The sequence below is a fragment of the Erpetoichthys calabaricus genome, chromosome 14 (genome assembly GCF_900747795.2).
Source record: "Erpetoichthys calabaricus chromosome 14, fErpCal1.3, whole genome shotgun sequence".
Classification (NCBI taxonomy): domain Eukaryota; kingdom Metazoa; phylum Chordata; class Cladistia; order Polypteriformes; family Polypteridae; genus Erpetoichthys; species Erpetoichthys calabaricus.
In genome coordinates, this window is record NC_041407.2 from 106,378,683 (window position 1) to 106,406,369 (window position 27,687).

Genomic DNA, 27,687 nt, shown 5'->3' on the forward strand with positions numbered 1-27,687 from the left:
TGTGGTCCGAGCACACAGAAAGTCCACCTTAACTCTGAGGTGAGCAGAAAAGCATCTCAGAATGAATGCCTTGAGGTGTATGGGCAGAAGACCATGTCAGGTTCCATGTAGTTGGCACAGGGGCACCAAACCCACACAGCTGAGGACAGGAGAAACGTTGCCCAATCTGATAAATCTCGATTTCTGCTGAGGTGCACAGATGGTGGACACCAGCAGTTTGACTCCAATAACCCAACCTGCCTTGTGTCAGCAGTCCAGGCCTTTATAATATGTGTGTGGGGGGGGGGGGGGGGGGGGGTGTTCCAGGCACACTTTGGGCTAATCAGTCGTTGATTGAATACCATGAACTATCTGAGGTATTGTTGCTGACCATGTGTGACCCTTCATGGCCTTAACCTATCCAACTTCTAATGGCTACCTCCTTGATAATGCACCATGCCACGAAGCAATTGAACAGGAAGCATGAACACTGCAATGAGTTGGAAATTCTTCAGAGGCCTTCTCTAGGAGCTCCTTTTGGATGTGATAGACCCAGAGACTGGCAACATGAAGGTGCGGCTGACAAATCTGCAAGATTCTTGTGATGCCATTGTGCCAACATGATCTAGCATCTCAAAGGATAATGTTTCCAACATCTTGTGGAATCCATGGCAATGGGGAATTGAGGCTGTTTTGAATACAAAAGGGGGTCCTGGATGGCCGGTATTAATCGAGTGGTCCGAAGAATTTGCTCAGTGCGTGCTGCAGGTTTACTGACCACAGAAAACCATGAGATCGTATTAAAGTGAGAAAAAATGGTTAAAGGGTCTTTCAAATAGCCGCCTAACGGAAGATATGTCATGGTAAGGGTTAAAAAAAAAGAAAAAGAACCATTCCAATGACATCAAAGGTGAAAATAAAAGGAATTCTGAAATAATAAAAAGGGATAACGTTGCAGTCTCGCGAGTTTGTGCCCCTCTTTGCAGAACGATGAGTTTACCGGGTGCGGAGTTTGCATCGCCCGACGCGTCTTTCAGTAGATCTGAAGTCAACTGTGGGTCTCTCTCTCTCTCTCTCTCTTTCTCTCTCTCTCTATCTATCTCTCTCTCCCTCTCCCCCCTTTCTTTATTCTCTCTCTCTTTCTCTCTCTCCTGAAGTTTGTGGGTTTTTCAGTGAATTATTTAACGGGCTGCACCCATGCGGGCTCACATTAGAAAACCAATCCATAACTTGGAAGGCAACGTGCCGCTCGCTGCCACTCACGGGACCACCGCGCCAAGAATACCCCTCAGCGCGACGCGACCACCCGTCGAGCTGCAAAATCAATCCACGGTGGCTCATTAGAAGACGACGCGCTCCTCAAATACACGTCTTCCGCTCGGATACGCCGTTTTCAAACTATTCAGTCATCGATAGAAGACATTAAAGGCGTGCTCAAGCATCGTGAAGCACTCTGTTCGGCTTAATTTCGTATTAGGACTCGCATGAAACTAATGATTCGTCTCCTCGCCTCCTCAAAGCCATTGTCTGTTGTTGCGCATCTCCCAGATATTTAAAACTCTCATATTTATCTTATAAATCAGAGACTCCATTAGTCTACTTTCGTTAAACGAACTGGAAAAACCTTTAATACAAACTTCACTTGTATGATATGGGGAACGTTCATGTTAAAACAGCGCCCATGTTTCTATGACATTGTGACATTTTGGATTTGGGACTTCTCTCTCAGCACACAGCACTTCTTACTCCACATCGCAAGATCCTTTTCACGCCTTGTTCACCTCGCTTACAGCCAAGGCCACATGCACTTTCATGCCCGGGTCTCATCCCCAATACCTCCGGGCTTCAGGTGGTAGAATTTCAACACCGCATCGCAAATACAAAAGTGCTCAGCATTCAGGGTCTGACCTGCGGCAGTGATCACCGTCTGACACTTTCTAAGAGGGAACTTCATATGTCCGCAGGGGAGAATTTGGATTTTAATTGAAGCACGATAGATAGATAGATAGATAGATAGATAGATAGATAGATAGATAGATAGATAGATAGATAGATAGATAGATAGATAGATAGATAGATAGATAGATAGATAGATAGATAGATAGATAGATAGATAGATATGAAAGACGCCATATAATACTATTATAACAATGGCTAGATAAACCAATATAAAAAGCGCTACTATTTTTTTATAATGATAGATAGATAGATAGATAGATAGATAGATAGATAGATAGATAGATAGATAGATAGATAGATAGATAGATAGATAGACATGAAAGGCACTAAATCATTATATAATATTATAATGATAGACAGATGAAAGGTGCTATATAATATGATTATAACAATGGATAAATCGATATTAAAAGCAATATGTAATGTTTTAATAATGATAGCCAGATAATTGCAAGGCACTATATCAGAGATGGCGCTTTTTGCAGAGAAAGCTATCACAAGCCGTTCCATTACAATGTCACCGTAAGATCGTCCATTGTTCTGTTAGCGCGTTGCACGCATGGCACTGATAAGAAGCGGACGTTTCGCTTTTGAACGTTTTTCGCGATTTTGTGATCCGTTTTGCCCGAAACTTTTTCACTTGTCATAAATAAATCTGAATTTATTCGTCTCGTGAAAGAAGGATCGTCCCTCTGCTGCAGGGGCTACGAGCTGCCATTACTTTTGGTGAGTTTCTTCAGATATAAGAAGGTTCGTTAAATAAATGAATTGCCTATAAAATCGACGGTAGATTTAAAGACAGCCGGCTAAAGCGCTGTGCCGTGTCCTGGGGTTGTTCCTTCCTTGCGCTTTCTAATTGTTGGCTCAAAGTCATCAGTGTTGGGGTGTCACAGACAGAGGATGTGTAGCTTTAGTCATAATGGCACTCGGTTTTGATTCATCCTCTCCTCCACTTCCAGGGGTCCAGAGTGTGTCCCAGCACTGAGCCTGTCCTGTAATTTGCTTGTTGATTCGTTGGTCTTCTCCTGAAGTGATGTTGCCAGCCCAGCACACCACAGAGTTGAAGAAGATGTGAAGGGTTTCATTACCCACATCAATGGAGTGTGGTGTCCTAAGAAAAGAGTCTGCTCCACCCTTTCATCTCTTCTGTGTTACAAGAGCAGTCCAACCTGTCATTGAGGTGGACCTCCAAGTCACTTTAAATTATTCAAATGCTGGAGTTGTTCTTCACAGCGATGTCATAAGGGGACCAATTTATTGTTTCCAATTAGAGCCTTTATTTTTTGATCCATTATAAGTTCCATAAACAGCCAAACAGCCATTTGTAGATAGTAGATTTATGAAATACCATTGGGTTCCTGATTTTAGGAGGACTCCCACTGCATACAGTAACACAGGTGAAGCTCAGGTTTTCTTCATTTGTTGTATCTTGCTAGGCAGCCTACAAAACATTATTGTTTTATCCACATATTAAGAACCTTCTCAGAAAACAGTTTCATAAGAAAAGACCCATTCACAGAATGAAAAGGTCCTCGGTTAAGCAATGTTTGAGGAAACGCTCAACACAGGGAAGAGCCGTTGAAGAGCCGGCCTATTTAAGAGTGTACTTGAAGCAGCACATCTACTCCCTGAATTGTGACCGGACATGGTGGCTCTTTGGTGTGATGAAAGTTGCTATACAGTTCACTGGTTTTGCTGAGGTTAGGTGGCAGACAATTCTTAATCTTCTCCACCTGATCCTCTCCTCTGTCTCATCCTCCTTATCGATACCCCTATTAGTGCCAAATCATCTGAGAATTTCTGCAAGTAATCGACTCGGTTGATCGAGTGAGTGCCCTGTGGGACATCCCCAGACTTTGCGGGATCTCCCCGAAGTTACTGAATATCATGGCCCGTCTGTACGCTGGTACTGGGAGTGCTGTGCAGAGTGGAGGCAGACCCTCTGTGTTCTTCCCAGTTGATTTTGGGGTCCATCACGGGTGTGTTCTACTCCTACTCTGTTCAATGCTTGCATGGACTGGGTGTTGGGGTCCATTGGCTGGGGGGTATCTGTTGGTGAAGAGAGATTCACTGATTTTGACGTTGCTGATGATGCTTTGATCTTTGTGGAGTCAATGGAGGCTCTGATCGGGGGTCTCGAGAGACTGAGCAAGGGGTCTGAGTGTCTGGGCTTGCAGGGGTCCTGATAAAAACCAAGAGCCAGAACTTTAGTGACCTCTCATGGGCACAGCAGTGTGTTGGTCTGCGGAGAGAGTGTCGACCTCGTCAAGAGGTTTACTTACCTCGACAGTGACATTCATGTCTCTGGTGACTCTTCCTATGAAGTCACAAAACAGATTGGGAGAGCATGGGAGGTCACTGGAAAGGGGTGTGTGGTGCTCCTGATATCTCTGCAAAAGGATGAAGGTCCAAGTCTTTAGAGTCCTGGTGCTTCCTGTCTTGCTATATTGTTGCAAATCATGGACGCTATCGAGTGACCTGAGATGAAGACTGGACTCCTTCATGTGTGTCTCTTCAGAGAATCCTTGGGTCCCGCTGGTTTGACTTTGTGTTGTTCATGGAGTCCCAAATGAGGCACATGACCTGCATTGTGAGGGTGCGTCAGTTACGGCACTACAGCCATGTGGCGTGATTACCCGAGGGTGATCCGGCTCATTGTTGAGGACCAGACCAAGGGGATGCCCTAATAACAACTGGCTATGGCAGATAGAGGGTCATTTCCAGAGGGTGGGACTGGACTCCATGTCTGCCTGGGGGTGGCCAACCAGGATCCTGAGCTGTTTCATTGTGTGGTGGGTGCAGCAATGTGCACTGTGCCAGTGGCTGCTCCCTGACCTGATCTGCGCTGACCTGACCTGTTGTTATATTTCTAGTTGCAGGTGTACAGAGTCGAGAGAAGGTGACAGGACTGTTCTTTGTGGTTCTCCAGTGTTGTTCACACAGTCCTTGAATCTCATAAACTGTGTTCTGCCTAACAAATATTCCTTTATCCAGGACCCCATAGGCTCATCCATCGGGGATCACCCCTTAACATGGTGGGCTGGGTGGTACTGAAGACTCTGGAGAAATCAAATCTGATCATCCTTGCTGGGTTACCAGCTTTGTCTAGATGGAAAATAAGCCTGCTGGAGCGATATACATGGTGATCATGGGATGATGTGAAAGTCCAAAAAGTGTTGGGGTGCCAGCCTGTTTGATGCTATATCTTAGAAAAAGAAATGAGCTCTCAATGGTGTGAAAGCAAAGCTGCCATTGAGAAGAGGTCAGTGCTGCTCAATAGAGGGGATCTGGCATTGTGGAGCTCCGTTTTTCACTCAGCTCTGGTCCAAGTGAGACCCCATCTTCTGGGGCAGTCGGCTTTTATAGGACTTTGAGAGGAAGAACCAGAGTGAGTTGCCCTCATGGGGCATCTTTTCGAAACACTGTGGATGAGGAAAGAGATGATACTGTTAACTACAGTGCCCCCTTCTGTCCAGGAGAAGTACATACCTCTGATGAGCTTGGATGGAGATGCTCTGATGTGACACATATTATTTGCGTTGGTGCCTATTAAACGATCATATCGAAGTGCCAAAGCTAAACTTAAACCCAACTTTAATACATGAATAGTGCTACAAGGTTATATTTATTTCATGCCAAAACTGTCGAATCATAATATACGTTTTATGATGATTAAAACTTTAATAATATCCATCCATCCATCCATTTTCCAACCCGCTGAATCCAAACACAGGGTCACGGGGGTCTGCTGGAGCCAATCCCGGCCAACACAGGGCACAAGGCAGGAACCAATCCCGGGCAGGGTGCCAACCCACCGCAGCTTAAATAATATTCTCTTTTGAAATAAAAAATACATATACATTTATATAGATATACATGTGTATGTATGTACAGTATACGTATTTATATATGCATACAGTACAGCACATAGGTTTTCTTTGTAAACTTTTTTTTTCATTTAGTATGTATCTTTAATTCCTGGGAAGAAGCACACCCTGTGAAATCTGCCCAATTTGTAAACGCCTAACAAATGCGTTGGTATCACCCAACAGTCCATCAGGAACGAACCCTCCGTTTACCCGCACGTCTACATTTTCCGTAAAACGATCATTTATTACTTTAAATAATCTAGAGCGCCATATCGTTGGGCAAACTAACAATATAACAACAAATTGTAAACATTTTAAAAACCAATCCATACTTCAAAGACAAGATAAATGAGGGCACAGCTAATCCCCCTTGTAATTTGGTTTTAGGACAAGAGGCGGAAACGGCGGAGAGCACCTGGGATCTTTGGGAAAGCGATCAGATGGCATTTTGATTCCCAATCAATCACTACTACGGTTTTGCTCAATACGTCAAAGTATTAACGCGTGAATCGGTGAGTCACACCGTGAATGGTTTATTCTTAGGCTCGTCTTCGGGTCAATAAAGGGGCGGCGCTTCTTAGCGCTTATAAAGACGAGAGGGCGTTTCGCCACAGGATCAGACAGCGAGAGGCGCCTGCCGAGTCAACTTGAAACGGGGGCTGAAGGAGTGATAGGCAGCAAATAGCGAGGGTTCTCTAGTTTTTACTATTTTTTTTATTATTATTTCTCATTGCCAACATATCTTTAAGACTTTTAGTTTATTAAAGGACCTTTCGGTAGCCGGATAGAAATGGAAACAATAAGATTTGTCATTTTAGCTGTAGTTCTTTTTGCACAAGTTTATTGTGATGAAGAAGCTTCTCCGGACCAAGAAGGGCAGTATTGGTCGGCTGAAACCTGGCAGGTAAAATCAAAAGAAGATTTATTCACCTTTTTTGTGTCTTGTTGGTTTACTTAAAAGGTGTTCATGTATTGTTGCTTTTTTTTTTTTTACATACGCTGTTCCGCGAGACACCACCGCTGTACGCTAAATGTCGCACTTGACGCGCTCTCTTATTTCAGGCGCTGGAATTCGCATATCGTTTTTAAAGTGTCTGAAACTGGGTCGCGGTAGACCAGAGATTACCCAAAAAGGGGCAGGTGTCCTGTAAGGTTAAGAGCTCTTAAGTTAAATAGAATTCCACCAATCCGTTTTTACGCCGTATACGCGGGGCTGAGTGTCGGGGTTGCTGGAGTCTACCCCAGTAATCAACGTGTACAAGGCAGGAACAACACCTGGACAGGGAGCCAGAGCGAACACACACGCACACACACACATACACACGCACGATCATGAACGGCCAATTGAACTGCGTCAATTCATCTCACCTGTGTGCCCAGCAGCAAGACGCCTCAGCGATTCAGCACCGTGGACAGCGCCGGTGCCTGAAGAACGAGTGCGGCAGTCAAGGAATGCGCAGGAGCAAACTTGTCGAGTCTGAACGCTTCTGAAACAAGAGAGGTAAACTGATCACCAATTCACAAAAAAAAAAATAACAGACATGAATAAATAAATACACGGGGTGGATTGTTCTGCACTCACTCGCTTGAGCTAGCGGGGGTTCACGATGGAAACTCATTCAGTATGCAAAAACAGTCAGGAGTTGTATGTTAACTTGAGGCGAGTTCTTCTTCTTATTCGTATGGTTCGATTATTGATTAAGAAAAACTCTCTCCGCGGACAAATAGTACAAACTGTGTTTATATAATTAACTACATTAAATCTCAATTTCACATGTAATGATCTGAAACGGTCAGTTCCACGTGTGCACCATTGCTGGGTGTTGTAAAAAGAAGAAATTAATGCAATAAACCGCTTTACAAATTCCAATCTAGCTGCGCCGGCTGCATCACAGATAACGGAAACGTCGGTGGACTCTATACGGGCGGCTTGGCCCCCATGTTGAGTTTCTTATTCAGGATCCCTTAGAGTGTCTTTAGGTCGATTGACCTCTCCGGTAAAAGCAGTGGATGAAGTGGAGAAAAAGGATTGGCGGCGCTCCTGGAGTCTCGCCTTCTTCACCTTGGGCCCCCAACGTACATATATATATATATATATATATATATATATATATATATATATATATATATAAGCTAGGAGAAGACGGAGAGACTTTTGAAAGACGAACAGGCGGAGGTCCATATATAATTTAGGAGACAGAGAGATTTTACGTAGGAGACCGGAGAGGGATACCCCGGTACAAAAAAAAAAAAAAAACAGAAGACATAGAAAAATAATTTTGCTAACCATAATTAATTTTTGTTTCGCACAATGTAGTTTTGTAAGGGATATCAAAGGAGGGGGCGTTCCGTTTATGCAAACTAACTTTATGCAAACGTAGCATTCTGTACCATTAGGAGTCAACGACAATGCAACAATTATAAAATAATCTTGCACATGGAAACAACTCATTGATATTGTCAACTAAAACACTGCTTACATGTAAAATTCACCTGTACGTGTACATTTAAAATCATTATTTTAACTGTTAATTTTATTGCAGTTTGTTTACTGTGTTGAAAATATACCGTTTATGTAAGGTTTTTGGCTGGATTTTTTTTTACAGTGCGAACGGGGGTCTCCTTCTTAACGTGTATCGTTTAGAAGACCGCGGGGGTCCTTATACAAGTTAGGTGACGGGCAGATATTAGATAAGGAACGGGGCGGGGATCCCCTTCAAGCTAGGAGACTGAGTGATTTTCGGTAATAGACCGGGTGGGATTCTGTCTATAATTTAGGAGACTGGGCGGGGGTCCATATTTCATATAAGTTAGAAGACGGAGAGATTTTAGTTAGGTGACTGGCGCCCCCCCAGCTAGCTAGGAGACGGAGAGATGCAACAGGTAGGTAAGCCCCTCTCTACCATTCCGGGTTAACACGAGTGGCATTAAAGTACTGAGAGTTTGTGAACAGTGCCAGTTCAGACCCTTACAGAAAAAAGAGAGAGAAAAGTAAAATAAAATAAAATAAATAAATACAAATAAAGAGTAAGAGTAAAAAGTGGAAGTGCCGGCGCTGCGGGTACCGGTGAGTGATGACTGATTTCAAACACTGGAAACACTTCCCGTACTCCAAAAAAACAAAACGTAGACTTACCAGGACGGAGTTGCCGCTTCACCGACTGAGTACAAGTGACGGCAGGGGAGTATTCCGTGATGGGTTCGCGTCCTGCGCCTTTTTTATAAGCGACGCTCCAACAACCGATCGACTCAGTGACAGCTAAAGCGGATTTACCGCAACACATGGAGTTCAGAGCTCCAGAAAGTTGAAGTTTAAGAGACGGTAAGTCCGCATTTTATCAGAATTGACTAGATTTCTAGCTTTTGTCGTTCGTGGAAGAATAAAGACTTGTGAATTCCAGAAAGGAAATAACGTCAAGTTAAGAAAACGTCAAACCAAGCTGCAAGAAAGGCACCAAGCACTGAGAAGGGGCTGTATACAGTAGTCATTTATTTGCACTCTCCCCATCGTAGGCTTCTTTTTATCACTAAAGATGAAATATGAAGAAGTTAATTTTGCTTCAGAACGGGGCCGCAGCTGCGCTCCGGTAAACTCGGTGTGCTCCTCGTCAATGCGGTTGTACGGCATTTCGTTTTTTTTTTTTCATTTTAGCTTACGAATGGGTGATTTAGAATAATCGATGAATCTATTTAGTATTATTGTATTATTATTGTGTAATAATCGATATTGTATTGTTCTTTTTTATTAATAGATCGCAGAGCCAGCGATGTAATCAACAGGTTGTTTTTGGTGCCTTTGGATGAGAACTAACCGCACAATCGGGGTGATCAAGCGCATACATTACTCCTGGATGTAATTTCCTTTCTTCTTCTTCATTTTGCAGGATGAAGTGCCAGACAACAGCATCGCACAGCAGTTTGCAGAACTGATCAAAAGATCGAAGTCTCATCAGTTCTACGGACTCATGGGGCGGCGGTCAGGTACCTCAGGTCTCACTTCATGGCTTGTCGCTTTTCTTTTAAACTGTGTTGTCACCTTTGCGCGCGCGCGCGCGTGTGTCCTTAATTAAGATCCTCACTCTTAAAAATGAAGATGCCAGAGTATAGTGTTTCAGAGAGATGCCCTGGATGAACCATTGTTGGCTCCCAAAAGAACCATCTGCATGAATGTTCCAGAAAGCACCTTAATTTATTTAGGTCTGTAACACGCTCCATAAATTGATGATAACATATTTGTGAAATAGGAGTGGGTTTCTGATTTTAAAAGATAGATAGATAGATAGATAGATAGATAGATAGATAGATAGATAGATAGATAGATAGATAGATAGATAGATAGATAGATAGATAGATAGATCTTTATTGTCATTGTCACTTTTACAAAGGAACAACGAAATTGAAAAGGGTCTTGAGTATAGAAGTTCTGGATATCGTAATCTGTTACCCTGCTATTGACCGCATTGTAGACATTAAAGATTACTGCGTTGTCCATATTTTACGCCGAAAGAACCAAATGTCAAGCTTCCCCAGACAATGAAGCTACTAGGAGCCTTACAACCCAGTAAAGCGCCTTTAAAGAACCAGCACTAGTGAGAATGGGCACGCGGAGAACGAGCAAACCCCGGCCAGGCGCGCGCATTTGAAACCTGGGGGCGCGAAATCCGTGAAAGGGCGCGCGCCTCGTCGTTCTCAGTTCAGACACTTCTGGAAACACATCGAGACCCACTCAGCAGGCTTTGATTAAAATCGTAAACTCATGGGATGTTACAAATTAATTTCTGCACTCATAGCACATTTCATGACAAACGTCCTATGGCTGAAACAACCGAAGTGAGCCTCCTAAAACGAAATGGCGTATAAGGTGCTAAAAGGCGCGTTCAACTCGTTAAAGAGATGGCGTCGGGATTTACTTTGAAACTTGATGAGCGCCTCTCGTGTCGCTGATATCCGCAATATAGTGTCCCGGTGTCCCGTTTCTGTCATGAGATGTCGCATAGGGATCTGCATGTTATTTTGCTTAGCGGACGCTTTTACAAAAGATGACAACACATGGAGTCCATTTGGGAACAAGAGTGACAGGACAAGGGGACAAAATTTACGGTTAAAAATAAAACAAAATATTGGCGAGTACAATTCTCAGATCTACAAACCCCAACAGATCGCATCTCTTAGAAAATGCAATAAATGAGGGGGTCTTCTAACGCTTCTTGAGCATAATGAGGGGAGTTAGGCAGTTTGGATGGAGGTGGGCAGCTCGTTCCACCAACCAGATGATACAGTCTGGACTGAGATTTGGTAGCACGTAGATCTGCTAGTGGTCGAGAAGGTGCAGAGGACCCCACCAGTGTCTCCCAGGTGCGGACACACAACCCCGATTTATTTTATGTATAAAGTGGCCGACAACTCCTAAAAATGAAGGTGCCCAGTGCGCCGTTCAGAGAGATGCCATAGGGAAACCATTTTTTTGGCTCCAGAAGAACCAACCAGAGCAGAAGTGGGCAATCCATCGGGTGAGACTGGCGGTGGCCTTTAGGGAGCCGTCACCCGAGGTGGCGTCGTTTATCATCACCCGGACACCTAAGGAAGACCCCCCATGGAAGTTTAACGGGAGTATTGAATAAGGAAGCACAAGGGGCGCCGCGTGGGGCTTATACCAGGGAGACCTTTCAGACCCGCAACAGAGACCCTAAATAACCGTGAATAGATGATAAGAAATTTGTGCGATCACATTGGATCCGCGGTGTTAAAACGTCGCTCACTGCATACAGCGCAGGCTCAGTTCAGGTGTTCTTGATCCGTTTGTATTCTGTCTACAATTCAATAAAGACTTGTGTTTTATCCACACATCATGCACCATTACAAAGTCCAAAGAACCAACTTCGAAAGCAAAAAAACCCTTCCCAGAATGAAATTATTGTTTGCTAAGGAAACGAGGAACCACGCCTATGTTTAAAAGAGCAGCGTGTTAAATGGAGTGATGGACGGTCGCCCCGGCTGATCTTTCGGCAAAGACTAAAACAGTTAGGAAAAAAAAAAGAATTTCTATCCTGTGTGATTAAAAATAAATGTTCATGAATGTCTGAAAGGTCCTGTTCACGAATAAACGACTGGAAAAACATTTTCTTACTTTGCTCCCCTTACTCATCCCCGCTCTCTTCCGATCGCTCTCAGCGATCACAAACCTATAACGCTTTCCCTAACCCATTAGGATCCGCAATCAGACGAGCAAACGGGCCGCTAGAAACACTCGGGAATGTCCGGCGTCACTCGGTGCTGATCGGGAAGCCGTTAGAGACGTTTGTTTTTGCGACTAGAAAACTTCTTTTAACTTACTAAGGGGTTTCGCCCGCCAACCCCCGTGTTTGGCTTTTCGGATACACACTTTTAGATTTTTTTTTCTTTGAATTGTTGCTATTTCATTAGTTTCACTTTTATTTCAGAACTTCTTTAAAAACAATATTTGGAATCTTTAGAGTCCCAACATGCTGAATCTTTTAAATGAGGTCCTTGAGACATGTGTTTAATGACTTTGTACCATAATTCTCTTCTCCCTAGACTTTCTCCCTCAGAATTTTTTTATAATAGAGAGATAATAAAATCCGCTCTGAATTCCTTTCAAAGTAAGGAAGAGTCGCAATGCATAAGGATAGCATGGCGCTATAAATATGCATAGATCGATATAAAACTGCCATTATTTTAATGATAGAATTACAGATGTGAAAGGCGCTATATAATATTATTATAATGGATAGGAAAGACGCCATATAATACTGTTATAGCAATTGCTAGATCGATCAATATAAAAGCGCTATATAATACATTTATAATGACAGATAGATATGAAATGCGCTAAGTAATCTTATTCTGACAATGGATAGATGGTCTGAATGTCTGGGCATTCGATTCTTCTCATAAAAACCAACATCCAGGCCTTTAATGACCTCTTGGGCACGGTCATCAGTCTCGTGTCTGTCTGCAGATAGAGTGTCGACCTCGTCGAGAGGTTTACTTACTTACTCGGCGGTGACATTCATGTCTCTGGTGACTCTTCCTATGAGGTCAGTAGACGGGCTGGGAGAGCATGAAGTCGCTGGAAAGGGATGTGTGGCGCTCCTAATATCTCTGCAAAAGGACGAAGGTCCAAGTTTTTGGAGTTCTGTTGCTTCCTGTTTGTGAGACATGGACTCGTTCCAGTGACCTGAGATGAAGACTCGACTCCTTCACGTGCGTCCCTTCGGAAAATCCTTGGGTACCGCTGGTTTGACTTTGTGTTGCTCATGGAGTCCCGAATGCACAAGACCTGCACCGTGAGGGAGCATCAGTTACGGCACTACGGCCATGTGGCGCAATTACCCGAGGGTGATCCGGCTCACTGTTGATGACCAGGCAAAGCGGAGGTCCATGTAACACCTGGCTGCGGAAGATAGTGGGTTATTTCCGGAGGGTGGGACTGGACCGCGCGTCTGCCTGGGGGGTTTCCAACGAGGACTCCGGGATGTTCTGTCGTGTGGTGGGTGCGGCAACGCGCTGTATACCAGTGCCTGCTCTCCGACCTGACCTGACCTGATAGATAGATCGGTATAAAAACTGCTATATAATTATTATTATGACAGATAGATGTGAAAGGCGATATATAATTATATTATAACAATGGATAGATCGAAATAAAAAAGCAATACATAATATATTTTATAATGATAGATCAATAAGTGAAAGGCACTATATAACAGATGGCGCTTTTTGCAGAGAAAGCTATCACAAGCCATTCCACTAAAATGTCACCGTAAGATCGTCCATTGCTGTTTTAGCGCGTTGAACGCATGGCACTGAATAAAAGCGGACGTTTCGCCTTTGAACGTTTTTCACGATTTCGTGCTCCGTTTCACCCGAAACTTTTTCACTTCTCATAAATAAATCTTAATTTTTTTCGTCATGTGAAAGAAAGATCGTCCCTCAGCTGCAGGGGTGCCATTACTTCTATTGGGTTATGTACTGTTGGTGAATTTCTTCGGATATAAGAAGGTTCGTTAAATAATTGCCTTCTTTAAAAGACAGCCGACTTAAGCAGTGTGCCGTGTCCGGGGGTTGCTGCTTCCCTGCGCTTTACACTAATTGGGTTAAGAGTTCTTTTACATTCGGTTAAGAGTTCAAAACGGCTCCCATAATCCTCCCCAGACTCCTCATCCGTTGCACTGAAACAATAGGGATGGGTAAAATGTTATATTTTAGGACTGTTTTAAGGAACACAAAAAGCTGAACGTGATTGGGCCATTCGAATCCAATTTAGGGGCTCCAATCAAATCAATTTTTCACCGAGCAGATGTCCATCTCTGCATTTGAGAACTTCTGCTCTCCTGAATTGATAAAATGATTCGACATCTCTATCTAATGCGATGCACTGGCATTCCATCCATCATAAAAAATCCTGGCTCTTTAATGGGATTTTATGGTTCTTTACTGGGTTGTGTTGTTCCTCGCACAACTTGACAGAGGAGCGTCTTTTTATTCTGGGAAGAGTTCTTGGCATATGAAGTTGTTTGTTTTGGTTTGTTTTTATGCTTCTAATATGAAGAGCAAAACTGAACTCATTACGGATTGGGAAACCTAAACTGCAGGTGTCATTGTATGCAATGAGAGTCCTTTTTAAAATCACGAGCCATTGTTATTTAACAAATCTATTACTATCTGTTCATGATTATTTATTGTATATCCTGTTACAGATCTAAACCAATAAAATGGTTTATAAAATGGACCCTTCATGTGGATGTGTTAGTAGGGAACCTAAATGATTCCCCTGTGTTATCGCTCTGCAGGACCGCTCTGGCACCCTCGTTTTGAAGAGTGTACGGCAAGGTGGCGCAGTGCTTAGACGTGTTTAGAGTCTCGTGTTCAAGTACAGAACTTTCCAGCTCTGGGTGGGTGCATGGGTTTTGACTGGATACTGTATTATCCAATATAATATTCCAACCCGCTGAATCCGAACACAGGGTCACGGGGGCCTGCTGGAGCCAATCCAGCACACACTAGGGCCAATTTAGAACCTGCATGTCTTTGGACTGTGAGCGCCCAGAGGAAATGCGAGGCAGCAGCGCTACCACTGCGCCACCGTGCCGCACATACTGTATTATTATTTGGGTGATGCCCGCTTTAATTTAATTATTTATTTATATTATTTATCTCTCTCTTAATTGCCTTACCCATCCATCCATTATCCAACCCGCTATATCCTAATTACAGGGTCACGGGGGTCTGCTGGAGCCAATCCCAGCCAACACAGGGCGCACACACACACACACAATCGCCAAATGCACCTAACCTGCATGTCTTTGGACTGTGGGAGGAAACCGGAGCGCCCGAAGGAAAAACACGCAGACATGCAAACTCCGTGCAGGGAGGACCCGGGAAGCGAGTCCCGGGTCTCCTAACTGCGAGGCAGCAGCGCTACCCACTGTGCCACCCTGCCGCCCTGCCTTACCCCCTCTTTTCAATTTTGTCCTTTACAAGGGTCTTTTCTTGGGGGGGGGGTTCTTGTCTTCTTAGGGAGTCAAAGCTGGGGGGCTTTCAAAAAAGGTCCTGCTAAAGCACATTCCTTGTGTGATTTTTGAGCTATACAAGAAATAAATTGTAGTTGTTAGTATTTCATATCCTCTTCCGAAATTGATTTTCTTGATGAGGGTCGCAGTGGTGACGATAATGATGAATACAGAGCAATGGAAACCAGGACAAACCGTCTTAAAAGCAGCTTTTATCCAAAAGCAATCATGGCCCTGAACTCAGAATAAAACTGCTCCGTATCATTCTCCCAATGTGCAATAATAAGTCAATCAGTGCAATCTGTACATTTAACCAGTGCAATTTGTATATTTACTATTAACTGGTGGCGCAGTGGGTAGCGCTGCTGCCTCGCAGTAAGGAGACCTGGGTTTGCTTCCCGGGTCTTCCCTGCCTGGAGTTTGCATGTTCTCCCCGTGTCTGCGTGGGTTTCCTCCCACAGTCCAAAGACATGCAGGTTAGGTACATTGACGATCCTAAATTGTCCCTAGTTGTGTGTGTGTGTGTGTGCCCTGCGGTGGGCTGACGCCCTGCCTGGGGTTTGTTTCCTGCCTTGCACCCTGTGTTGGCTGGGATTGGCTCCAGCAGACCCCCGTGACCCATGTAGTTAGGATATAGCGGGTTGGATAATGGATGGATGGTTTCTCTCTTCTTGTCTTTTTAACTCTTATGCCTCACACTGAGTCGACTGTGCCTTCAATTTCGTTGTTCCTTTTTAAAAGTGAGAATGACAATAAAGATCTATCTATCTAATTATCATCTATCTATCTATCTATCTATCTATCTATCTATCTATCTATCTATCTATCTATCTATCTATCTATCTATCTATCTATCTATCTATATTAATGACTCCAGTATGGCTCCGTCTTCTCACGATCGTGTAGTGCTATGTAAATGGCTGGCCCTATGTCTGAAATTGGCATTTCTGCAGTTAAAAGAAAACATCCAAAATAGGAATAGATGGCAGCAGAACTGGCACAACTGACTTACTGCTTTACTCCGCTTGAACCGGTGAGCCAATGGCGCGGTGGTTGACGGCTACACGTCACGTGAGTTTGTCCTGTGCGCGCTCCCGCTCGCTCCCGCTATACGTGCACGTTTTTTTTCCGTTCTCCCACTGTGCGCGCTCGCTGTACTTGCGGTGTAAATAAAAGCGCGACTTCAGAGAATCCATTGACAGATCGATCGTATAGTAAAAATGTTTTTGTTTTGTTTTTTCCCTATCTGGATTTTAAAGCGAATGTTGCTTGGTGTGAACGGTTTGCAGAAGATTTTGTGCGCTTGCGCAGCGCATTACAGCTGCCATATAAAACGCAAAGCTCATTGCAGTAACTTAACTTTCCAACTTCATTTTTTCATTTCAGGTTCTCCACAAACCGTACCCTTGGGGCGCAAAAGTAAGTATTTCAGTTCTGTCTGGATGAGATTTTGTCTGCGTGTCTTACAATGCCTGACTTCTGTTAACCACGAGGCGCGGGGGGGGCATGGATTCCATCATTAGCCTCTGGCTAGAGGGGGTCCTGTCACCAAGTGGTTTTTATTTAACGCAGACTTGTGACAAGGACTAAAATGCAAACTGTGCCCCCCCAGGCCAGGTAAGCCCCATCACAGGCCACAGTGTATGAGAAATGAGGTGCAGAGCAAAAGAAAGGACAGCAGCTTAGCAGGGGGTCTAAAACTGGACGGAGAGGCGAGGAGAGAATCAACTATGAAACTAATGAAGTTTAGCTTCAGTCCCCCTAATCCTACTGTAGAGGGGCTCAGAAGCGACTTTTATGTTCGTTCCATCATAATGCAAAAACTGTAAAATATAAGAAATTTTAATTTGCAGCAGAAACTTGACATGACATGAGAGGTAATCCGGTATATGATACTTTTCTATTATCGTGGCGCAAATCGTATTATTGATTTTAAGATTAGGCACCCAAAGGGGACATTAGGTGTATATATAGGTAACTATCCTCCACCCCCACTAACTTTAAGGTTAGTATTTGTGGTTGGGATAGGCCAGTCTAGTAATTTAAAATCCAAAAATTAAGTAACCAGTGCATCGGCCCCACCGATTTGCATTGCAATAATAGAAAAGTACGGAGATTTTTATCACAATCTGAGATGTAGTGGTTACAGTTTTTAAGCAATTTGTGATGATCTGTCATGGAACAACGCCATTGATGAAGATAACTGTGGTTACCCAGACCTCAGTGATAGTTGGGAACGGACCCTCATAATAGTGGAAGTTTCAGGGCCCCAAAAATGTGTGTCCTCCATTATGTGAAGGATTTTGGAGAATGACTGTGATGACAGCATGAAAAGGCTGAGGGGTTCCTGTGAGAACTGACCACATTGGAAAGGAGGCGAGGTGAAAAGTAACTTTAAATTATGTACACGTTGCCAAACATCTGCTCACCCATCCATTTTCCAAACTTGCTTTATCTCTGAGCAGGGCAGTAGGAAGGCTGGAGCCCAGAGCTGGCGCTGTCATTTTGTGCTGCCCTTGGTGAAGTGGCCAAACTTCGCCCCTTTGCTTTGAGTAGAATCGTCCCATCCAAACGCAAAATATGGAAACCTGGGGACAGGAGAGGGAAGTCAAGACTGGGAACAGAGAAATGAGGAGGTTTTAGATATGAAACCATGGATTTACAGTTTGAGAAAGTCCAGAAGGCGGCAGTTGATTACTTATATAGAGGGGCTCGGAAAAAATATGCTCTTGAGGGGTGCCATTTCAGAAGTTAAGAAGGAATTGGACTGTATTAGCAGATATGATTTATTTTGTGCATTTTACATTCAGCAGTCAGTTATTTTCCAACCTGCTACATCCTAACACGGGGGTCTGCTGGAGCCAATCCCAGACAGCACAGGGCACAAGGCAGGAACAAACCCCGGGCAGGGTGACAGCCTACCACAGGGCACACACACACACACTAAACACACACTAAGGACAATTTAGGATCACCAATGCACCCAACCTGCATGTCTTTGGACTGTGGGAGGAAACCCACGCAGACACGGGGAGAACATGCAAACTCCACGCAGGGAGGACCCGGGAAGTGAACCTCAGGTCTCCTAACTGCAAGGCGCTACCACTACGCCACTGTGCCACCCCACATTTTACATTTCTCTACAAAAATAGAAACTCAGGAGTGGTCTCCCCTCGACCTTCTCATATACTCAGATATAGGGATGGATATTTGAGGAGTAAACCGCAAAACAAGGATTAGATTTTTATATTATGCACATCAAAGAACCATCAGCAACAAATCACATCAAATTAATAAAATATTGAACAATTATTATAAAAGTAAAGGTGAATAAATTGGACCTTGCAGCTGCATGAACATAAGGTACCAGTTAGCTCTAAAGTTGGCAGAAATCTTCATTTTGTACCTAATCCTTGTGTGCAAAATTTGGTTGACCGAAGTCAGGGGTGGGCAGCGTCGGTCCTGGAGGGCTGCAGTGGCTGCAGGTTTTTGTCCCAACCCAGTTGCTTAATTCAAAAACAATCCATGCCAATAATTTAATTTCACGGCGTGTTAGTGGTTTAAATCTGCCGTGTCAGGCCTTCTTGTATCCCAGATCACTCAAATGATTTGAAGTCTAAAATGGACAAGTAATTCTCAGTCCTTCACTTTTTTTTCTCTTCACTTTCTGTCCGTCTATCTGTTATATAGCGCCTTTCCTATCTATCTATGTTATATAGTGCCTTTCCTATCTATCTGTTATATAGTGCCTTTCCTATCTATCTGTCTGTCTATCTGTTATATAGCGCCTTTCCTATCTATCTGTTATATAGTGCCTTTCCTATCTATCTGTCTGTCTATCTGTTATATAGTGCCTTTCCTATCTATCTGTCTGTCTATCTGTTATATAGTGCTTTTCCTATCTATCTTTAATATAGCACCTTTCCTATCTATCTGTTATATAGCGTCTTTCCTATGTATCTGTTATATAGCGCCTTTCCTATCTATCTGTTATATAGTGCCTTTCCTATCTATCTGTCTGTCTATCTGTTATATAGTGCCTTTCCTATCTGTCTGTCTATCTGTTATATAGTGCTTTTCCTATCTATCTTTAATATAGCACCTTTCCTATCTATCTGTTATATAGCGTCTTTCCTATGTATCTGTTATATAGTGCCTTTCCTATCTATCTGTCTGTCTATCTGTTATATAGTGCCTTTCCTATCTATCTTTAATATAGCATCTTTCCTATCTATCTGTTATATAGTGCCTTTCCTATCTATCTGTTATATAGTGCCTTTCCTATCTATCTGTCTGTCTATCTGTTATATAGCACCTTTCCTATCTATCTGTTATATAGTGCCTTTCCTATCTATCTGTCTGTCTATCTGTTATATAGTGCCTTTCCTATCTATCTTTAATATAGCATCTTTCCTATATATCTGTTATATAGCGCCTTTCTTATCTCTCCACCTATCTATTTGAAACGCTCCTCATTCCAATGGCCCTTCCACTTGCTTTGCATTTGCTGCTCTTTTTCTATTTGTCTCTTCTCCACATTGTAAACAGTCTTTGTGTTTTTTTCTTCTCTCTCTAGGACATAAAGGGGAGATGTTTGTAGGTCTGATGGGAAGAAGGTCATCAAGTGGAGGTATGGCTGATCTCTCACTGATCTTTGTCTTTTAGTCCCCACTGACACGACTACATTTTGAGGGCGCGTCTCACTTTGTATTCATTTGGCTCGTCACACCTCCACACATTGAACTGACTGTTTTGACCACCGAAAGCGAATCTTCTCGAAAGCGCACTCCTGAACGGCAAAAAGTTTTTTTTGTTTTTTTTTTACGTGGCAAAGCAAACAAAGGAGTGGAGGTGACGCGCGACGGCCGTGAGATCAGGCGCTGTCTTTGGTGTAGTTGCTTTGGGGCCTTTTGGGATTTCATCTTTACCGTTTGGGTGGTCCTTTCTTACCTTCACTGTGCCTTGAGAATTAAACAACAAAAACAACAACCACATTTGTTTCTATAGCACATTTTCATACAGACGATGGAGCTCAAAGTGTTTTACAAGATGAGGGAAAAAAAAGAAAACTATAAAAATAAGATTAGGCAATGCTACGTAACAAAGAATAAAGTAAGGTCTGATGGCCAGGAGGACAGAAAAACCAGTAAACTGCAGAGGGCTGGAGAAAGAAAAAATAAAATTTTCAGGGGTTCAAAGACCACGAGACCACCCTAAGATCAATGATCTCAATCAGTCCTCGTGGTTTTCAGGCTTCATGTGTAAGAATTAGATGATGAGGTCATGCGTTTTAAAAGTCCCTAAGGGCCAACACCCCACCACTCTACTTGGCCATTTGTTCCAAGCGTCTCTGGTCCTCACATAGGTGTGGAGTCTGCCACCTGCCAGCTGTGTCCCCGTCTTCTTGACGATTCACTGGATTAATACCCTTCATCATTTTAAACACTTCAATCAGGTCTCCTCTTCATCTCCTTAAGGCTCAGCTCTTTTAATCTTTCCTCATCACTCATCCCCTGTAGCCCTGAATCAGCCCAGTCGCTCTTTTTCTGGACTTTTTCTAGTGCTGTTATGTCTGGTGGGCCCGAAACTGCACCTAGAACTCCAGATGAGGTCTCACCAGTATGTTATAAAGCTTGAGCAGAACCTCCTGGGACTTGTACTCCACACATCAAGGCGCTATATAACCTGACATTCTGTTAGCCTTCTTAATGGCTGCTGAACACCGTCTGGCAGTTGATAGCGTCGAGTCCACTGCGACTCCTAAATCCTTCTCATGAGGTGGACTCTCCATTTTCTGACCACCCATTGCATATTCAAATCTAACATTTTTAGCTCCTATATGTAATACTTTACATTTCCTTAAAAATAAACTCCCTTGACTTGTACTTCACTCATCATGGCGCTATATACCCTAACATCCTATTAGATGTTTTGATCACTTCTGTCCTCTGCCTACACATAGACAGTGGCCAGGCCACTAGGACTCCCAGGTCCATCTCAATGGAGACCCAAACTGCACCCAGGACTCCAGATGAAGCCTCACCAGTGTGTTATAAAGCTTGAGCAGAACCTCCTGTGACTTGTACTCTACACATCAAGGCGCTATATAACCTGACATTCTGTTTATCTTCTTAATGACTTCTGAACACTGTCTGGAAGTTGATAACTTAGAGTCCACTATGACTCCTAAATTCTTTTCATAAGGTGGACTCTCGATTTTCAGACCCCCATTGTGTATTCAAACCTCACATTTTTACTTCTTGTGTGTAATACTTTATATTCCATTCCATTTTCTTTTTCTTAAACTGTAAAGGCTCAGCTCTTTTCATTTTTCCTCATCACTCACCCCCTGTGGTCCTCTAATCAGCCTAGTTGCTCTTCTCTGGACCTTCTCTTGTGCTGCTATGTCCTTTTTGTAGCCTGGAGACCCAAACTGCACACAGGACTCCAGATGAGGCCTCACCAGTGTGTTATAAAGCTTGAGCAGAACCTCCTGGGACTTGTACTGCACACGTCAAGGCGCTATATAACCTGACATTCTGTTAGTCTTCTTAATGGCTTCTGAACACTGTCATGATGTAGATAGACTACCATGTCCTTCTCATTAGGTGTTCCTTTAAACTTCAGAGCTCCCATTGTGTATTCACATCCTACGTCTAATTCTTCACATTTAAATTTCATGGTCCACAGTTCTGCCCCAGCCTGTTTACTGTCCAAGTCCCTCAGTAACACTTTCGCAGATCCTCCATTGTCAGCCCTTCCTGCTAGTTTGTTGTGATCCACAGACTTGCCCAGCTCTGCTGATTGATGTTCTTGTCGGGTCGTTCATGTTTGTTAAAAAAGAGCAGCAGCCTCAGCACTGCCTCCTGCTGGACTCCTCTATTAACATCACCTAACTCAGAGAAGGTTCCTCTCCCCATATCCCTCCTCTTCCTATGTCTGAGCCCACGTCATACCCTCCTACAGACCCAAACTCCCACTTCTTTCAGTTTGGTCACCCCATCTCAAAAGCCTTCTGAACAATCAAAATGAATCATTTTTCGGTTCCTCATAAAATTCAAGCATAATAGTGAAACACGATCTTCACCGTTTGAACCCACGTTGACTATCCTGTAACGTTCTTGACATGTGCTGCTCGATCTATTCCTTAATAATTCTTCCAATGAATTAACTCGTGATGCGTGTTCAGCTTACTGGCCTGGAGTTACCTGAATCTGCCCGGTTACCCTCTTTATATAACGGGATCCGATTCGCTAGCCTCCAGTCTTTTAGGAATATCTCCAGGGTGCAGAGATTTTTGAAAAATGTGTGCCAAGGGGTCCTGTCTGCACTCACTAGCCCCCCCTTAAGCACTCGGTGATAAATGGAATCGGCTCCTGGCGCTTTGTTAGATTTGAGCCTTTTTAATCCCAGCAACTCTTCCCTCTCTACAATTGACAAATCACTCCGTACGTCCTTAGCGGTCCCTGTTATCGACTTCTTCTTCATATGTTTACACCTCATTGATGCTGTTTCACTGTCATATTTTACCCCCCCCCCCCCCCTTTACTGTTCTGGAACCCCTGCAGATTTTATTTTTTCCTCCAGCCGTCTGAAGTTTTTTTTTTGTTTTTTCGTCCCCCCTGGCCATCGGACCTTACTCATATTGTATGTTAACTAATGTTGTCCTATTTTAATTTTTTATTTTGTCTTTATTATGTAAAGCACTTTGAGCTACTTTTTGTATGAAAATGTGCTATATAAATAAATGTTGTTGTTCATAATGTTCTTCACCCCCCCCCCCCGAACCCCCCCCCCGTCCATTAATTTCTCTCTATTATAAAAAAAAATCTTAAAAGGTTGAAACAGAAATGTTCTTAGGGTTAGGTAAACTAGGGGACCACCTAGGGCCCCCACTGCTAAGGGGGCCCCGCCGGGTGTTTTTTTTTTTTTTTTTAACCAAATAGCCTACAACTTACAGGTCCATATATTTCATCCATCCATCCATCCATTTTCCAACCCGCTGAATCCAAACACAGGGTCACGGGGTCTGCTGGAGCCAATCCCAGCCAACACAGGGCACAAGGCAGGAACCAATCCCGGGCAGGGTGCCAACCCACCGCACCATATATTTCAGAAGTAAAAATTTTCTCTGGTGGCGGAATTATCAATATGGTTACGCGCGAGCAAAGAGGAAACAGTGAGGACGACGGGCAGAATCGAGGTGACGGAGTGGTGGGTGGGGGGGCACTGATCATCCACCTCGCCTGCCTCCAAGCGTCTGCGCAACAAATCAATCACGGTGTAAAGAGCGGAAGCTGGGAAGATAAAAACCATTCCACCAAGCAACTCGACAGTGGGTGGTCTGCTCCGTCCCTCCGTCTGCTCTGCTGTAATTACACATGGAGGCTCTCTTTTCCGTCGACTAGTCGCATTATCATTAGTCTGTGTATACACGTCTGGCACTAATATAATCAAGAACGCTGGTCTATGGTCTACTGTACCATCAGGATTTTTGTATGTACAAGTGAGTAATCATTAGCTAATAACGCAATTTGATTTTGTCATCCCTGTTTGAAAATGAAGCGAACTCATCAGTCTGGCGCTGCTAAACGTAAGACAAAATCCGCTGAACAGGCTTGTATTGCTTTGCAGAAGATGAAGGTTGTAGCCTTAACACTAGTGGCAGGGACATAAATCTCTCATCTGAGGTCCATTTTGCAACTTCACAATTCAGTTTTATCCTCAGCTCCAGGGGTGTGGGCGGACCCCCCTCTACCTACGCTTCATGCCTAGGGCCCCCAAAAACCTAAGAACAGCCCTGGTTGAAAGGAGATGAGATCTGATTTACCCAGAGAGACACTCTCACGTCCTGCGGGACGAGACTTTGTGCTAAGAGATTTAACCACGGAAATAAAAGACAAAGAGTAGACGACAAAGTAAACGTGTTTTTTTTTTTTTGTTTTTGTTTTTTTGTTTAGCTCCTCTTTGCTCGATCAGCTGCTGCTGCCGTGCTGTGTGATCATCTGACGCGGCGCACTTCTCTCACATCACCTCTGTCCATATATTCGATCTCTTTTCGCTTTTACCTTTTCGTTAATATCGCATTGAATTTTGATTCCGTGTTTGGACTTTCATCATGACAACATAACGTATAACTGCCCGTGAGTGAATTTCGCTTCTTTGTCTCTAATAAATGAACCAACTTTTTCGACTGTTTATCCCTGTGATTTGTTAATTGTCAAAGAAAAAGCTATTCTAACGGGAAACTGTAAACGTTTTAATACGAATGGCATATCGAGATCGCCTGTGGTGTCTCATGTTAGATGGACTACATTACCTTTCTAGTCGCCTGTTAAAATTTTACCTGTCAGAATTCAACCAATTTTCAATCCAACTAATCTTGTCCCATTGCATAGCCCATCACTCAGACATCAATTACACAATTACATTACAGTACATCCTTCTCTCAACAAGTAATTCAGCGGGTGGAAGACCAGACGGTGTTAACGGTTGTAGATATTCTTCATGATCTTGTAAGTTGATGTTTTCATCTTCCGCACCATCACCACCAACTGTTTCAGTGTAGTCTACTGATACGCATTGAACCAATTGGCCGTGTAACCGATCGACAATTTTCACGTTCATTCATTTGACTTCATCGTTTCTCGGTGTTAGGATTGCCCATGTACTCATTTCTTCTGTTGATAACCCTTTGGGATGAAATTCTTCAATAAGATTTGGACATGATGTCTTCTTTAATTGGGAACTTAAAGTGAGGAAAACGTTAAAATGTATAAGAGCTGAGAGCTAGTGATTGGTCGTTCTTGAACGAATCTGTAATGTGACTCGGGAAGAACGAGTCGTCTCGTGGGAGTGATTCATTCAGTCGCGCATGCGCATTTGCGCAAATTTCTATAGTTTTTTCGAGTCTTCGGGTTTTTCGAGTCGTTCGTTCATCACGTGACAGCCCCATAAGCTTAACCTATGCAGTCTGGGCCGGAAAGAGAATTGATTGGTTCATTCCTCGAGTCTTTCGAGTCATTCGTTCTTTTGTCACGTGACCACTTACCGGCTCAGTAGTAGCGAATCATAGACTAAAGACCCAGGTAAACAGTGAATTAATATTTTCTGTTTCTTATAGCATTATAGTTTTGTCTTGTTTGTAGTGTGATCAACATTTGTGTAAGCAGTAGATGTGTTAGGGAGGTAACAGGTAACATTTTAATTATATTTTGCTAAAATGAACGAAATGACTCGAAAAAGGATTCGTTCATTTTGCTGAACGAGACTCAAAGGTCCGAGTCGGTAAAATGATCCGAACTTCCCATCACTACTGAGAGCGCAGGAACTGAATCTGATAAAAGAATTTACACCAATGAGAGGTGAGAGGAGTGCGGGCGTGGGCCGTGAAACTGAAATGGTGGACAGGAGGGCGGGGCTTGAAAACATCTCTTGGCCAATAGTCTCATCTCGTCGCAGGATTTTTTTTTATAATAGAGTTTATAATAGAGCGATATCTATAGAGATATAGGGAGAGAGACAGACATATAATAAAATCAAATGTCTGTCTGCTTTTCACAAGAGAACTACTTCACGGATAATTTGCTTGAACGTTCCGGTTAATTTTGCAACTTCTCTCATCGCGCTAGGTTTCATAGCTTGGTTGCAGGAGCGATTTTATTTGTCTTGGTTTTCTTTAATAATAGAGAGATGCATATTAAATAACCATCAACAACAAATCAAATCAAATTAATAACATAATGAACAATTATAAATATTACAATTAGAATAAATCGGACTCTACAGATGCATGAATTAAAGGTAAAGCACCACTGCCAGTTAGTGGAAATAGCGCAAAAGTCAACAGAAATCTACGTTTCTACCTAATACTTGTACGCAAAACTTGGTTGACCTAAGTGAAAGCGTACTCAAGTTATCGTGTTTACACACACAGACATAATTCCAAAAATGCCATTTTCGGACTCAGGGAGGTCTAAAACGTTGCGATTTCATCAAAATCTCGAAATGCATTTTTTGGACGATTCCAATGCTTACCATTTACTTCATACACAACAAAGTAAAAAAATCAGGACAATGTCAAAGATGTAGGACACCTTGTGGCCAACCCCGTATAATTACAATTAAAGGTGTGAAAAAACGCGTGTAAAATGTAAAGAAATTAGTAATCTAGACTGTTGTCTCAGGTAGATCGCTCAAGATGGCGGCTCCTCCAGATTTCAGGCTTTCTGGGGAGAAAGGTGGATGGGCCCCCTAAAGCGACGTTGGATGGAACGGTGTCAGTCATTCTTTCAGCCAGAAGGGGAAGGAGAGAAGTTGTTAGTCCACAGTGCCACCTGCTGTCACCTAAGCCCTCAAGCTCCGTGCGCACGCGCGTGACGCCTTTAAAAACAGTTGTAAGTCGCCCGTTCTGACACTAAGGTCGATCGTTTTCTACAGATGTTTTTTGTGTGAGCGAGTAAAGCCTTTCTTTCACTTTACGTCTTCCTCGCCTGACCAGCTGAGCTCCTCCAGTGAGAAGGCGATGGAGTTTGGTGCTTCAGTCACAATGATGACGGAAAACGTTTGAAATGATAGCAAAGTTCTCAAATTTGGACGTGTTATTAGTGCGGATGTTCGTCATTTCATAATCTCCGTTTTGATATTGTTCTATGGGGCAGCAAGTGCGGGTGGGCGTCAGCGCCACCGCTGAGCATTTTGGGTGCGGCGTGAGAACAACTGACTGACTGACTGAGTGACATTTGTATTTGTGATTTCTGTTTTAGAAATGTCAGAAGAATTGGACAGAACTCAACCCTACGGCAGACGACGTAAATAAAAACGACCGCAACGCCCACACCCCCCCGAGTCCTCACCCAACGTTTTTTCCCTTCTTTTAATTTCCTCCTGTTAGCCAGTGGGACACTCATGAAAAAAGCACTTAAAATCAACGAGTCTGACAATTTGAGAGGACATGGCGCTAGAAAGGCGCCTCATTCCAACGGGGTGGAGACGAGCTGCGTTCAGAGGAGGCGGCGAGGCGGAGGCGGACACGGGACGAGCGGCCTTCATGTTGGCATTTAATGCAAGAGTTCAAACACCTAACTGGAATAAACTGGAATCACTGGTTACACTACCTATATGTACGCCTTTCTTTATTGTGCTTATGGCTTGTCAACTTTTGTGGCTTTTGCGGTTCACGTACTGAATCAATCGATGTGAAACAATAAAAAGAAGGCAAATGCAAAGAGGTGCCGATTTAAAGCAAAGAAAAAACAAAAACACACAAAGAATAAAGTGTCGCCAGGGGGTTAGTTTTTATTTTATCTATTTAACACAAAAAGATAGATAGATGGACAGACGAGAAA

General features: G+C 43.3%; 1 protein-coding gene and 1 long non-coding RNA gene across 3 annotated transcripts in view; both read left to right on the plus strand.

Annotated features, from left to right (window-relative positions):
• LOC127530168 (uncharacterized) overlaps positions 1-27,687 on the plus strand; it is a 556,902-nt gene that overhangs the window by 88,903 nt on the left and 440,312 nt on the right. The gene's annotated exons all lie outside the window — the stretch shown is intronic.
• On the plus strand, positions 6,413-27,600 carry LOC127530167 (protachykinin-like). Of its 2 annotated transcripts, none has more exons than XM_051936419.1 (5): positions 6,413-6,711; positions 9,692-9,797; positions 16,727-16,759; positions 19,917-19,970; positions 27,106-27,600. In XM_051936419.1, the coding sequence occupies exons 1-5, from the start codon at positions 6,598-6,600 to the stop codon at positions 27,156-27,158; spliced, it is 360 nt and encodes a 119-aa protein (XP_051792379.1). In that variant the 5' UTR covers positions 6,413-6,597; the 3' UTR covers positions 27,159-27,600. The 2 variants fall into 2 exon arrangements, with proteins under 2 accessions (XP_051792379.1, XP_051792380.1); XM_051936420.1 differs by having other exon boundaries at positions 6,414-6,711; positions 9,692-9,788; positions 27,106-27,593.